This window comes from Gavialis gangeticus, unplaced genomic scaffold (assembly GCF_001723915.1).
Source record: "Gavialis gangeticus isolate Ggan-Ray unplaced genomic scaffold, GavGan_comp1, whole genome shotgun sequence".
NCBI lineage: Eukaryota > Metazoa > Chordata > Crocodylia > Gavialidae > Gavialis > Gavialis gangeticus.
This window is the reverse complement of record NW_017729000.1, coordinates 1,151,613-1,163,214: the sequence shown is the minus strand read 5'-3', so window position 1 is coordinate 1,163,214 and position 11,602 is coordinate 1,151,613. Positions and strand designations below refer to the sequence as shown.

Below are 11,602 nucleotides of genomic sequence, written 5' to 3'. Positions count from 1 at the left end.
CCCCCCCCAAATCACGGAGAGACACCAGGCAGATTTACACTCCGCTCCTTGGATGTGCCCTCTGTGTTTTGAGTGGTTAAGGGCAACTGCAGCCCATTTTCCAGCTCTCCTCCGCTAAGCGAAGGTTTAGAAGTTTACGGGTTTTACTAAATGACAGCTGAGCTGCTCCTCTTCCCACGTACCTCCACAGCCCGGGGTTGTAAGGAAACCATCAAATGCTGCAAGGCTTGCAATACAGCCCGGCAGCTGGCAGCTCTGCTGGCTCCCAACGGAGGAGTCTAACCCTCCAAAGAAGGTTTTTGGAGGCACCAGTGTTCGCAGTCAGATATTGGAGGTTTGCCTTCAACACCCACTCTGTGCCATTGCTGTCTCCATGGCTGGCGAGCCCTTCCGTACCCGATTCACTCTCAGGAACCGCCGGAGGGGCAGGGACACCCCGACGCATCGAAACAACCACCGGGATGATTGCAGTGCTCCTCTCGAATGTCTCCCCCTACCCCCCTGCCCAGAAGGGAAGACTCATCCAGCCGGTCTCCGTCCCGGTTGCAGGAGAAAACGTTACTCACGTGCGGAGAAAGAGAAAAGAGCCAGACTCAGCAGCAGCAAGATGCCCATGGCCTTCATGGTGCAAGTGGCTGGTCTCCGGTCCCGGGATGCTGCCTCAGCCCACGGAGAGTGCCGAGGGACCCGCCTCGCCACCTGCTTATATAGACACACCTTCCTGCCTCCTTCCCAAAGGGATCATTGGCTCTGCCGGTGTCTCAGGAATGCTTCAGCTCGAAGAACGCCGCCCTGGCCACATCAAGCTCGGGGGAAAAAATGGGGGGAGGGGGTTAATTATGTGAGTGGCATGCTCGAGGTTGCAATCTGCTCCACGATTAGTAATCCCCTTTCTTGCACCGCATCCTGGAGCTGTGACAAGGGCGAGCACAGGGAGCCGTGATTCAGTGGGGCGGCCAGTAATTTTCATAGCGTGCGGGCCCACACCGAGTGCCTGCAGCGAGGTTTTACAATGCGGCGAGCTGGCATTAATGGACAGGTACGAAGTGAATCATGCCGGGAGAAAGGAGCGGCAGCAAAACCAGTCCTTTGCTGTGAGTCTAAATATGGTGAGAGACACATCGGGGTGACATTTTTTCACACCTGTTTGGAGAGTCCCAAGCCAGACGGGCCGACACTCCTCTGGGAACTATTTCAGCTATGGCTGTGAAGGGTGTTTTTCAGTCCTCCTGGCATGCAAAAGTATGTCATGGCCCCGTTCTTCTCTAGGATGGGCCATCAGGTCTACCTCCACCTCTTCCACCTACTTCCCATGTGACCTTTGGCCAATACTTTCCTATAGAGACATCATCCATAAAATGGGCATGCCGGATCCTTTGAGCTTGGAGGTGCCAAGTATCAGTCCTATTTACTCTGCTCCTTTGAAGTCAGTGGAGCAACTCCTATGAGGGTTTGCTGATTCACAGCCCTTGTGTGTCAGAAACCACCTCTGAGGCCTGGAGACGAGAGGAAGAGTTATTTTAGGATTGGTTCAGCCACGGAGACGGGGCGGGGGGCTCTGAAAGCCGTCAGCCACAACGGAAGGGCAAGGACTGAAAATAGACGAACCTCCCAGTGAAATCAGAGACGGCCCCAGCCTAAACCTCTGGACCCGAAGGACCTAATTTGTACCGCAGAGCAGTGGTTTTCAACCTTTTTTCCATCTGCGGCCCCCTAAAAATATTTGAGTGGGGGCGCGGACCCCTTTGAATTGTCCGTGTGGGTATTCACATAGTTTTGATGGATCATAGTCATCCTTCACGGACTGCTTCGACAGTCTGCAGACCCACGGACCACTGGTTGAAAACCACTGCTAGAGGACAAATGACCTTCGAATCCGGTGAGTGTGATGTGCCAAGGCGGAAAGGAAGGGCGATGAGGATGTGCAATGCAATAGGACTCAGGCGGCCTCGTCCGGGACAGGAGGGGGTTTGCTGCCATCACACCAGTTAGCTTCTCCTAGGCCGCCCCAAAACACAGCCCCGAGACAGGCCAGCTGGTGAGACACGATGCAGGACTGCAGGAAGAGCCTGCGACAGATCTCACGTGTGCAAGCTGGCTGGCTTCAGTGAAACTGAAAAATTAATCTGGTTCAATCAGGTTCGTTGAACGCAATTTCCCCTATGAGGCCAGGCCGCTGCCTCTCAGACATTTGCTGAGACATGTTACAAAGGCAGGGGGAAATGAGCCAAAGCCTAATAAAGTTCTCATCAAAGCGAAACCGGCCCAGGCTATGTAAATGATGGTGGCATAAATCCGCAAAGTCTTGCCTTGCGTCTTGTGAAGTTGTCTAGGGAGCAAATGAGAGCGATAAGGTTGCGTGCAAAAGGGAATCGTCACCGCGAGAGACGCAGGCTCGAGAAAAACGAGGGTGGGTGTTTGAACGGTGCCGGTTGCTGCGTGGTCCCAGCACCCAGGTCCTTGCAGCCTCGCCTGGGCATAGAGGCAGGGTGACTGAACTGAACCAGGACCCCAGGGAACAATCCTGCGCCGGTGGAGGGGGGAACAGCCTGCCCCACGGACCAATGTTTCCTGCTTTGCGCTGATGTGCGTTGGCCTGGAGCATCCCTCGCATTTGTCTGCAATGAGAAGCGAGGCGTAAAAAGGGATGTTTGGGTGCTGACACCCGTTTGGTCTGGGGATGTGCGAGTCCAGCATCCTCTTCTACGGCGAGGGTGGCACAGCTGTCTCCTGCCTGCATCAGTGCCTGCTGGGGCCATGCGCTAACACCGAAACAGGGGGTCCTCTTCAGCGCAGCATCCGAACAGCTGGCCGGGGGACGCTGGGAGACGTGGACTGTTACCGGACCCAGGAGCGCTGTCCTGGCTGGGAAGTAAACAAGGCCGAGGTTATTAACCTAATTAGCAGCCTTGGAAACTGCCCCAGCCTCGCCTGTGCTGGCGAGAGTGGATGGTGGAGGTGAGCATGTGAGTCAGGTCACACGCGAGACCCAGATCCGCCGGCACACCCATGAGCTGACTCACGTGCCTTGTGAGCCATGGCCCGGCGTTGCATCTGTGCACGTGGAGCCTTGCTTCGCTCTGCATTTGCTCTGTGCCCTCCTGGGGACGGGGCGTGAACCCGGCCCCTCCAGCATCCATTGCACCGAGCCACCAGCACTTCTTGCCCCTTCTTTCTGGGGGGCTGAGACCTCCCCCCACTCCGGGCTCCCCTCTTTGGCCCTTCTGTTGTGCTTGTGTTAGGTGCTGTCGATGTGTTGTCAGAGCTGAAGTCTCAGCAACTGCGGTGCCAGCACAAAGCGGGAGCCAGGAGGTCCTGACCACCTTCGTGTCTTCAAGAGCAACCGCAGGCCGGGTTCATGGCAGAGATGTGGCCAGGTTCACTGTCTACCAGCACGGCCCGAACACGTCCAGGCCGGACGAGTACATCAGACCAGGTGTTAACACATCTGTACCTGTGACAAGGTGGTCGGCGTGACACCACGCAGGCCACTGCGAGGTTCCTAAACTTTCCCATTCCCCTTTTGTACAGCGGTGAAAACAAATAGCATATTCACTGCACCCGTATCTTGCATCTCTGATACCGTCCCGGACCGTGGGCTTGTTGCACATCCTGATCGGGGTGTTCCCATTACAGACCGACTGTCCTGGTACGGGACTATCCTGTGCTAGCGCAGCCGTCTCCTCCTCCGCTCTCCTGGCCCGGATCTGAACACATGATGTGAGGAGTTCAGACATCGGTCAGGGTTGCCGGTCAAGCTTCCTCTGCCCAGTGCTGGAGCAAAGCCTGGGCGTGAGCAGTGCATATGTGGAGTGATGTTCCTGTATACTTTGTGAGCAGCGTATATATAGAGTGATGTTCCCGTATATTGTGTGAGCAATGCATATATGGAGCGATGTTCCCGTATATTGTGTGAGCAGCGTATATATAGAGTGATGTTCCCGTATATTGTGTGAGCAATGCATATGTGGAGTGATGTTCCCGTATATTGTGTGAGCAGTGCATATGTGGAGCGACGATCCACCTTCTAGCCCAAGCTCCCTACTCATCGCTCGCCTCGTCCCCCCTGAAACCGCACAGGGCTTGTCTGGCTGCCGGCAGCCCTCCTCCGTCCTTCCTCTCCCTCCTGCCTAGCAAGCCTAGGCAGGGATAATTGACCCCAAAACCTGTTGTTAACCCTTTCCGGGGAGCAGTCCCGCAGCAGGTGGTAGACTGCCAGTGGAAGGGGGTCAGGCCCAGCTTTCTGCCCCGGCATGTGACGCTAATGAGACATGGGGACGGACTAAGGGAGAAGCTTTGTGGGGAAGGATATAGCCCTTGACAGGCTAGGACAGGGGGAAAGCAGCAACAGTTCATAGTCCCTAGATGCCTGCTTGGGTATCAGCAAGCCTGGCCCGGTTCAGTCACGCAGCCCTCTTGTCTACCCCGCGGCCCAGGGGGTCCTGGCTCCTGCCAGCCCCAGGCCTGGGAATGGGTGGGTGAGGCAGATCCAGGTTGCTCTCGACCCCTCTGGCTCCACCAGGACCCAGTGCAACTGGGGTGCGCACCAACCCGCCGAGCCTCTCGCCGGGTACCCAGGGGCAGCCGGCGGCGTGCACGCAAAGTGGGAGGTAAGCTCACGCCTTGAGGCATGGCGCGATACTGTGCCCGCTGTCTCGCCGGGCCCCTCTCCTTTGCTCTCGTGCCAGGGAAGGCAATAGATCCTCACGCTGCCCTTCCGGCCCTGCACCGAGACTCGTTTCCACCTCCCCTCCACGTACGCGGGAAGCCACAACCTCCTGCCCTGCAAGAACTCCCCGAGGCAGAGGATGCTGCTGAGTTTACTTTATTGATGAAGCGAAGGCAGAGCTTGGGACCACAGGACGGGCCCCCGGAGACCTGGGACCAAGACAGCAGCGCTGGCGAGGGGGCAAGGAGCAAGGTGGCTCTCGGTGCGCTCTGCCCCAGGAGATCTAGCATTTCCCATAATGCTTGAAATGAAGTTTCCCATCACTTTTCCTGCAGAGAGAGAGAGCTTGGAGACAGGGAACTCAGGGCGAGAGTCTGGGGCGGCTTCTCCCCCTACCCATCGCTTTGGCCCCTTTCTTTTGCAGATGCAGTTTAAACTACTACGGGTGTGGGGGAAACCCCTGGGGACCCTGAGCCTGCCTGACCCGCCGGGGAAGCAGAGGGAGAAACCTCCCCTGCCGTGCGCGTCAGGGCTGGTGGTGATGGAGGAGCAGAGTCGTCAGTGCCGGGGAATATGGAGCCAAGCAAACCTGCAGGCTCCCCGCCTGCAACAGACTGGCTTCCCGCCACGTTGAGCAGCGACCCAGCTACAGCCCTGCTGCTGTCGGTGCGGGGCCTTTGGGCGGAGGAGAAAGGGGCAAGACCCCAGGGCTGTGCCCTCCCCAGGAAGGCCGCGGGGGGTCAGTGCCGCGGGTCCTGTACGTACACGACTGCGCTGCAGAACTGGCACTTATTGCCGTACGTGCGGCCGTCGGAGCCGCAGTGGGCCAGGTACTCCAGCGTGCACATGAGTTCGGGCTCCTTGTAGTCGCTGCAGTCCACCTGCAAGGATCAGAGCAAGGTCAGGGCTCTGCCGCGCATGAGCTATATGCTGCCCCTGCCCAGAGGAGCCTGAAAAATAGGGGGCAAGCAGGCAACGGCATGCAGGCCAAGGGAGGAGGGAGAAACACAAAGACAGATGCTGCTTGAGTAGATGAGAAGGTGCCAGTGCCCCCACCCCAGGCGCCCGTCATCCCGGACACGCTGCATTGGCACGCGTGGATAGACATTACGGCGCCAGGTAACGAGGGGGCCTTACCTGGGGACATCGTCCGTTGCTGCTCCAGTCCATGTCAGCCCCGTTCCTTTGGGAGGAAAGCAAGATGAGCGCGAGTGAGCGAACAGGGGGGCAGCTCCTCCTCGTGCTCCTCCATCGAGCCCGCTATTCCCAGGGCACTTACGCGATGGCCGTGCAGAAGGCGCACAGGTTGCCGTAGGTAGTGCCGTCAGTGCCACAGATGGGTATGTACTCCATGGTGCAGATAGCCGACTGGCCAGGAGGGGTTTCCAGGTAGCCGGTGCAGTCCACCCCCTGCAAGTCACAGTGCAGCCCCCTGACCCCGAGCCCTCCATCCCCTGCTCCTAACGGCTGGGTCACGGCTGCGTCGGCAGCTCTCTTCTGCCGGGTCTGTCTGCAGCAAGCACCGGGCAGGCAGCAGGAGAGGCTGCCTGACGGGCACGGCTGAGGCCAGTGAGGTGGGCATCACTGTGTGCATCCCAAAACTAAGGGTTGGGCACGCCCAGGGTCAGCACCAAACAAGCTCCTCGCAGTTAGAAGGACTTCAACGCTGGAAGATTTCACATTGAAATCCAGGCTGCGTTTGAGTGACAGCCGGTGGGAGGCCGACTCGTGTGGGCCCCAGCCTATTCCATCTATCACACGGCCAAATGAACGGAGAACCGGCCAGGTGGGCCCGGAGTCACAAGGACCCGAGCAGAGATTTGACCTTACCTGAACGCATCTCCCATCGTGCTTTTTGTCAATGCTCTTGCCACGCCTGGAGCACGAAAGAGAAAAAAGAAGTCATCTGCAGGCACTGGGCAGCCACCTCATTCAGGAAACCTTTTCATTTATATGGCAACAAATACAATTAAGCAAACTCAGAGGGAGAAAAAAAAAATCAAAGAACCGAAGGATCACGGATGTTAGGGAAGGGGAAGAGGTAGGAAGTGTCCCAGGCCACACCTCGCTTAGCCATTAGCCCGAGGGCTGTGAAGTGCCAGGAGACGGTCGTTAATACTCACAGGATTTCCGTACACAGCGTGCACTCGTTGGGGTAGAGCACGTTGTCGGTGCCGCAGACGGGGTGAAGGTTTTTGGGACAGCTGACTTTGTTGTCTACAGTCAAGTGGTAATTGCTGCAATTGGCCTGGGGAAGGGAGGGGCAGGTTGGCGTGGCCTCCCCTCCGACCCCCCCTGAGTGCCTGCGTGACCCACTGCCTGTCTTCCTCTCCGTCCCCTGGACCCTCCCCTGCCTAATTGCTCCCACGGAGAAAACAGCACATTCGAGTTAAACTCCTGCTTCAATGTGGGGGTCTCAATGTGGGGGGACACAGTTTTTCTCTCTCTCTTCCACTTTGGTGAGTACCAGAAACTGCATCCCAGCTCTTGTAGGTGGAGTGGGCAGAGATGCTGGGCCAGGATCACCGCCCACCCGCCCGCCGTCCATGGGATGGCAGCCTCCAGAGGCCTGGGCGATGCCACAGGAGTGAATGATTCACCGCCACGTGATAGCTCTCCCCCTTTCCTCTGCTTGCCGACCGCCTTCGAAAGAGAGGCAGTTCCACAGGGAGGATTGTGTTAACCGGCATCTTCCCGGCCTCGCTCCTCTCCCCTTGGTCTACCTCCCGCTGCCACAAATTGCCACCGGAGCGCCGGCATCAGGTCGATTCCACCCGCCTTTCCCTGAAATGTCTGGGGTACAAAAAAGGGCAGGAATTTTCCCCAGAAGATCGAATGGTGGTGAATAGCTGTGGCAAGCTGATTTTCCATTTGCAGAGGAGGCAAACATCCCAGAAACATGGCTGTGACGCTTACCCCCATCCCAGCCGTGCTGCCTTTTGCCTGCAATACTCGGTTACACTACAGCCCTCCCATTTGGGATATGCAACACGTGCAGGCAGTTATCGAGGTGCAGGGGAAGCACGTGCCAAGGCCTCTAGGGAGGCTGGGTGCAAATCAAAAGGGAAAAACCCAATTTTTATAAGACATGCAAAAAACTAGAACTCTTGGTTCCACAATGATGCACCATACACCATTACCTTTTATTAGAGCAACTGGGAAATGGCAAGAAAATGGTATTGACAGCAAATATTTTGCCGCTCACCTGACTTGCTTCGATGACAGCATCTAGAGCAGGAAGAAAGAGAGACAGCAGAACTAACACCGCGGCAGGATCTCGGATGGGAAGTCGCTTGAAACCACTGGTTGCCCAATAAACAACATTGTCATATGTGAACGAGATGTGATGAAAAGACATGTGCCATTTAGAGGCATGTATGTCCCAACCCTCAGAGCCGATCTATTCACCACCGCTCATGTTCTTTCTGCTCAGCATAAGCATCGCATTGGGATGATGTGGGATTTTTTAAGATTTCATAAAAAGACTGGGATTTTTTAAATTTTTCATTAATTTTTTTTTTCGCTACAGAAAAAGAAACAAAACCTAAACCTCTATCTTCCCCGCCACCGTTGTCCCAGCTACATCCTAGAAATCTGGGGACGACGTGGGTGAGGCATCAGCTTTGCCGCTGTTCCCCGCATAAGGATGAGTTTCATCCAGAGAGGACTCACGCACCAAACCCTTTCCTCTAGGTTGGTCCCATCACATCCTCCAGCCACCTCTCTGGACAGGCTGCCGCAGAAGCAACTCACCTGGAAGACAGCTGAGAAGCACCAGCCCAAGCAGCCCAAAAGTGCTCGTCATCATGGTGGGAGCAGCGATCTGGTCCCACTTGTCTGAGCAGATGGCAGAGCTCACTTGCTGGTTCTCTTTATATAGATGTGTTTCCCCAGTTTCATTGCAGAATCATCCTCCTAAAGTCACTATTTGCTCAGCAAACCAGCCAATTTTTATGGCTGATGGTGTAAAGACTGCTTCCTTCTCAGCAGGAAGGAAGGTGCACAGGAGCAGTGAACAAACACGGGAGCACCGCCCAGCTTGTTAACAAAGGGGCTCTGTGGTACTAAGGCGGTTTGTCATTTCTAGACAACGAGGGCATTGTCCCAGCGCCAGAAGCAGTGACAATCTGCGGGGAAACTGGAAAAGGGAAGGGGCTGAGATGTGGGCAGCTTTATTGCACTCAAAATCGATATGCAATACATAGCCTGCTGCATTGCATAGGTTGCAAGGTGTTCAAAGCTCCCTGTGTGCTCTTGCACAGTGACTTTTGGTGGGACCAATCTCTTTAGAGGTTTACATGGGATTTCAAAGACACCTCAGGCTTATGCCGACCCTTTGCAGGGACCCACAGGCTCTCCAGAGACGTAGGGTACCTGCGATCATCATGGGACGACCTTTCCCCATCCTCGCCGGTACTTTTGTGTCACGCTACCTTTTCCTGCCAACAGGCTGAGATGGCAAAGCATTAAACGTCTGACTTTTGGAGCTTACGGGTACCATTCCAGCAGGGCACAGAAAGAGCTGTTTGTCTGCTGGCAACAGAGATGAGTCAGGAAAGGATGTCATGGGAACAACAGGTGGAAATTAGCTTTAAACAGGGATTGGGTGAAATGCAGCTCTCTCTTGCAAGCCAGTGGGGTCTCATGAGCATTTGGGCCAATTCGACACCAGAGGCATTTTTGTTTTAAAAGCTTTGCCACTATTGCTAACACAGGGTAAGGTCTTAGGGAAGCATCTGCCCCATTATATGCGACTGAATCTAGGTCATCAGCTGTACATCTGGAAATGCAGATGATGCAAGGGTTCACCTGATAACCTGCATGCTGCGGGGTGGATTCAATGTCAACATCTATACAGACTCATTGAAGTGTTATAGGGCATTGTTGGTAGAACGAGACATGTTTAGACGGCCTGTGCCTGCTGTGAAGCAGGAAAAGCAAATGTAGGTGTTGCCTAAAGAAAGGCTCCCTGCAGAGACAGAGTTATACAAGGCTGCGAGGGGCCGCGCAGCCTGTTTGCTTGCTTGGAAACTGCCGGTCACCTGTGGACGATCAGGGAGTGGGTTGAAGGGTCTCCCGAGTCTTGAAACAACCTTCCCGGTGCCCTCAGAAATGCTGGAGGGACTTGGCGCAAGTATGCTGTTCAACGGTGCCTGTCCCTGAAAGGGCCGTTGGATTTTGGCAGCCTGGTGAAGTGTGGAGGGTACGGCCCATTTGCTGCAACAGGAGTTTTGACTAAATCATGAATGAGCCGCGGCATTAGCACTTAGTCCCTGGGAATTACAGGGTTTGGCTTGACGGATGGTTTCATTTCCCAACTTGCACAACCACATTCTCTGCATCGTGAGCTGAGCTATCAGCTGAGCTGCCAAGAAGATCAGTTGACCCCAACCCATTGCACAGACAATACGAGCCGCGGGGCTGGCGGGGAGCCCCAGATCCAGTCCAACCCCTGCCAAAGGCAGGATCAGCCCTGTCCCAACCGTCCCAGACACATCCATCATCTAAACCCTATATAAGCTGACTATCAAGTCTGGCACAACACAGACCTATCACCCTAACCTGCCACAGGGAAAGCAGGCGAACCACAGCAGGTCGTGTCCTGCTTCCAGGAAATGTTGTTAATATATGCTCAAAAAATCCCAGGAAGAGGACCATGTCCCCCGCTACAAAGGCAGGCAATACCCCCTCTGCACATACAAATCTGACCGGGGGGTAAAATCCCTTCTTGCCCCCAAGTAGGCCGATCGGTCTGACTCAGAGCAGAGGGGCAAGACCCTTTAGCCAGGAACCTCTGGCTTTGCTGCCAGCAGGAGCAAGTAAATCCTGCAGGTCAAACATCTGGCAGGGGCAATTTGCTACCATCTCCCCAGCTACATCAAGTGTCTTTACCCACCATCGGAGCTCATTGCCACCAGTGAAATCTCCCTCCTCTGTGCTTTGCATCCTGGAGTTCGTCACCAGGCTTCTTCCTGGGAGCATTTCTGCCTGGGCCATGATGATTTTTGTCTGGCCGGGTGCGGACAGGTCTTTGTCGGAGGATGAGGAGCTGGGATTCTCCGTGAAATGAGCTTGCTGCTCTCCTTTTTGGAGGAAAGTGCATGCGGCAAAGGCTATTAGCAGCTTTACCATAAGAAGGGAGGTGTAGGTACTTATGAGATTAGCCTTGAGATCTTGTTTATGCCAGCAAGTGGCACCATCTGCGCTGCCAACTGGAATAACACTTCTTGGCATGATGGGAGCTCACCATTGAACACGCAAGGGTCTGTGTTGTGTGGGTACAATCAAGCTGCAAAATGCACTAGATGAAATGGCTGTGGCCTCACTGTATGGAGCCATTTCTCCGCCCATATGTTCCTCTTCGCTTTTCAGAAGAGAGAGAAAGCAGGCCCCGGAGAGCTACACATACACACTGCTTTCTGCAGCATTGTGGCGGGATGGCTGGGCACCAGGGCTGTTCTTCTGGATCGACAGGAAAGGCCACTGCCGCGCCGACTCCCCTGTGGGCTTTGCGTGCTGCTGTCAGCGTGAGGCGGTTGCTAAATCTCAGTTACGTAGCTCACTATCAGAGCTGGCCAGAAAGAAGAAACTCGTCCATGAAAGACGGTCCCTTTTCTGCACTGAAAAATGCCTGTGTTTTTTGATAAGTGCTATTCAGGGCATCCGGCTGTGAAGCTGTAACAGGGGGCACAGCAGTCCCCTGGACGCTGATACACCCTGTTGGGAGCTCCTAAAGCCATTGGGACACAAAGTGTGGCAAGAGCGTCGCACAACAGTTTCATCAGCAGGGTTCAGCAGCTACGGCCAGACACAGCGAGCGAGAGAGAGCTGTGCCAGCCCAAAGTAGCCCCAGTCTCAGAGGTCCTGAAGGTCGCATTTTGGTAGCATTTTCCCTTTTCACAGTTTCATAGTTTCTAGGGTCAGAAGGGACCT

At 55.2% G+C, this 11,602-nt stretch overlaps 2 protein-coding genes across 2 annotated transcripts in view; both read right to left on the bottom strand.

Moving 5' to 3' along the window:
* Positions 1-700, bottom strand: part of LOC109289837 (serine protease inhibitor Kazal-type 6-like) — a 13,499-nt gene extending 12,799 nt beyond the window's left edge. The window contains exon 1 of the mRNA XM_019506067.1: positions 567-700. Within this exon, the coding sequence (XP_019361612.1) occupies positions 567-624 (58 nt within the window). The 5' untranslated portion in view covers positions 625-700. The remainder of the gene's footprint in view (positions 1-566) is intronic.
* Positions 701-4,941: 4,241 nt separating this feature from the next.
* On the bottom strand, positions 4,942-8,685 carry LOC109289835 (double-headed protease inhibitor, submandibular gland-like). The gene is made up of 8 exons (XM_019506066.1): positions 8,423-8,685; positions 7,875-7,897; positions 6,793-6,917; positions 6,500-6,545; positions 5,949-6,079; positions 5,807-5,852; positions 5,435-5,550; positions 4,942-4,998 (listed from the first exon to the last, which is right to left on the bottom strand). The coding sequence occupies exons 1-8, from the start codon at positions 8,475-8,477 to the stop codon at positions 4,953-4,955; spliced, it is 588 nt and encodes a 195-aa protein (XP_019361611.1). The 5' UTR covers positions 8,478-8,685; the 3' UTR covers positions 4,942-4,952.
* Between the last annotated feature and the right edge of the window lie 2,917 nt (positions 8,686-11,602).

Bases quoted from the DNA above. Each gene is read 5' to 3' on its own strand.
- LOC109289835 (XM_019506066.1), bottom strand. From the start codon at position 8,477: ATGATGACGAGCACTTTTGGGCTGCTTGGGCTGGTGCTTCTCAGCTGT. The intron at 6,546-6,792 runs GTGAGTATTAAC...TTCGTGCTCCAG, and splicing joins ACGCTGTGTACGGAAATCCT to GCGTGGCAAGAGCATTGACA. The intron at 5,853-5,948 runs GTAAGTGCCCTG...TTCCTCCCAAAG, and splicing joins GCCTTCTGCACGGCCATCGC to GAACGGGGCTGACATGGACT.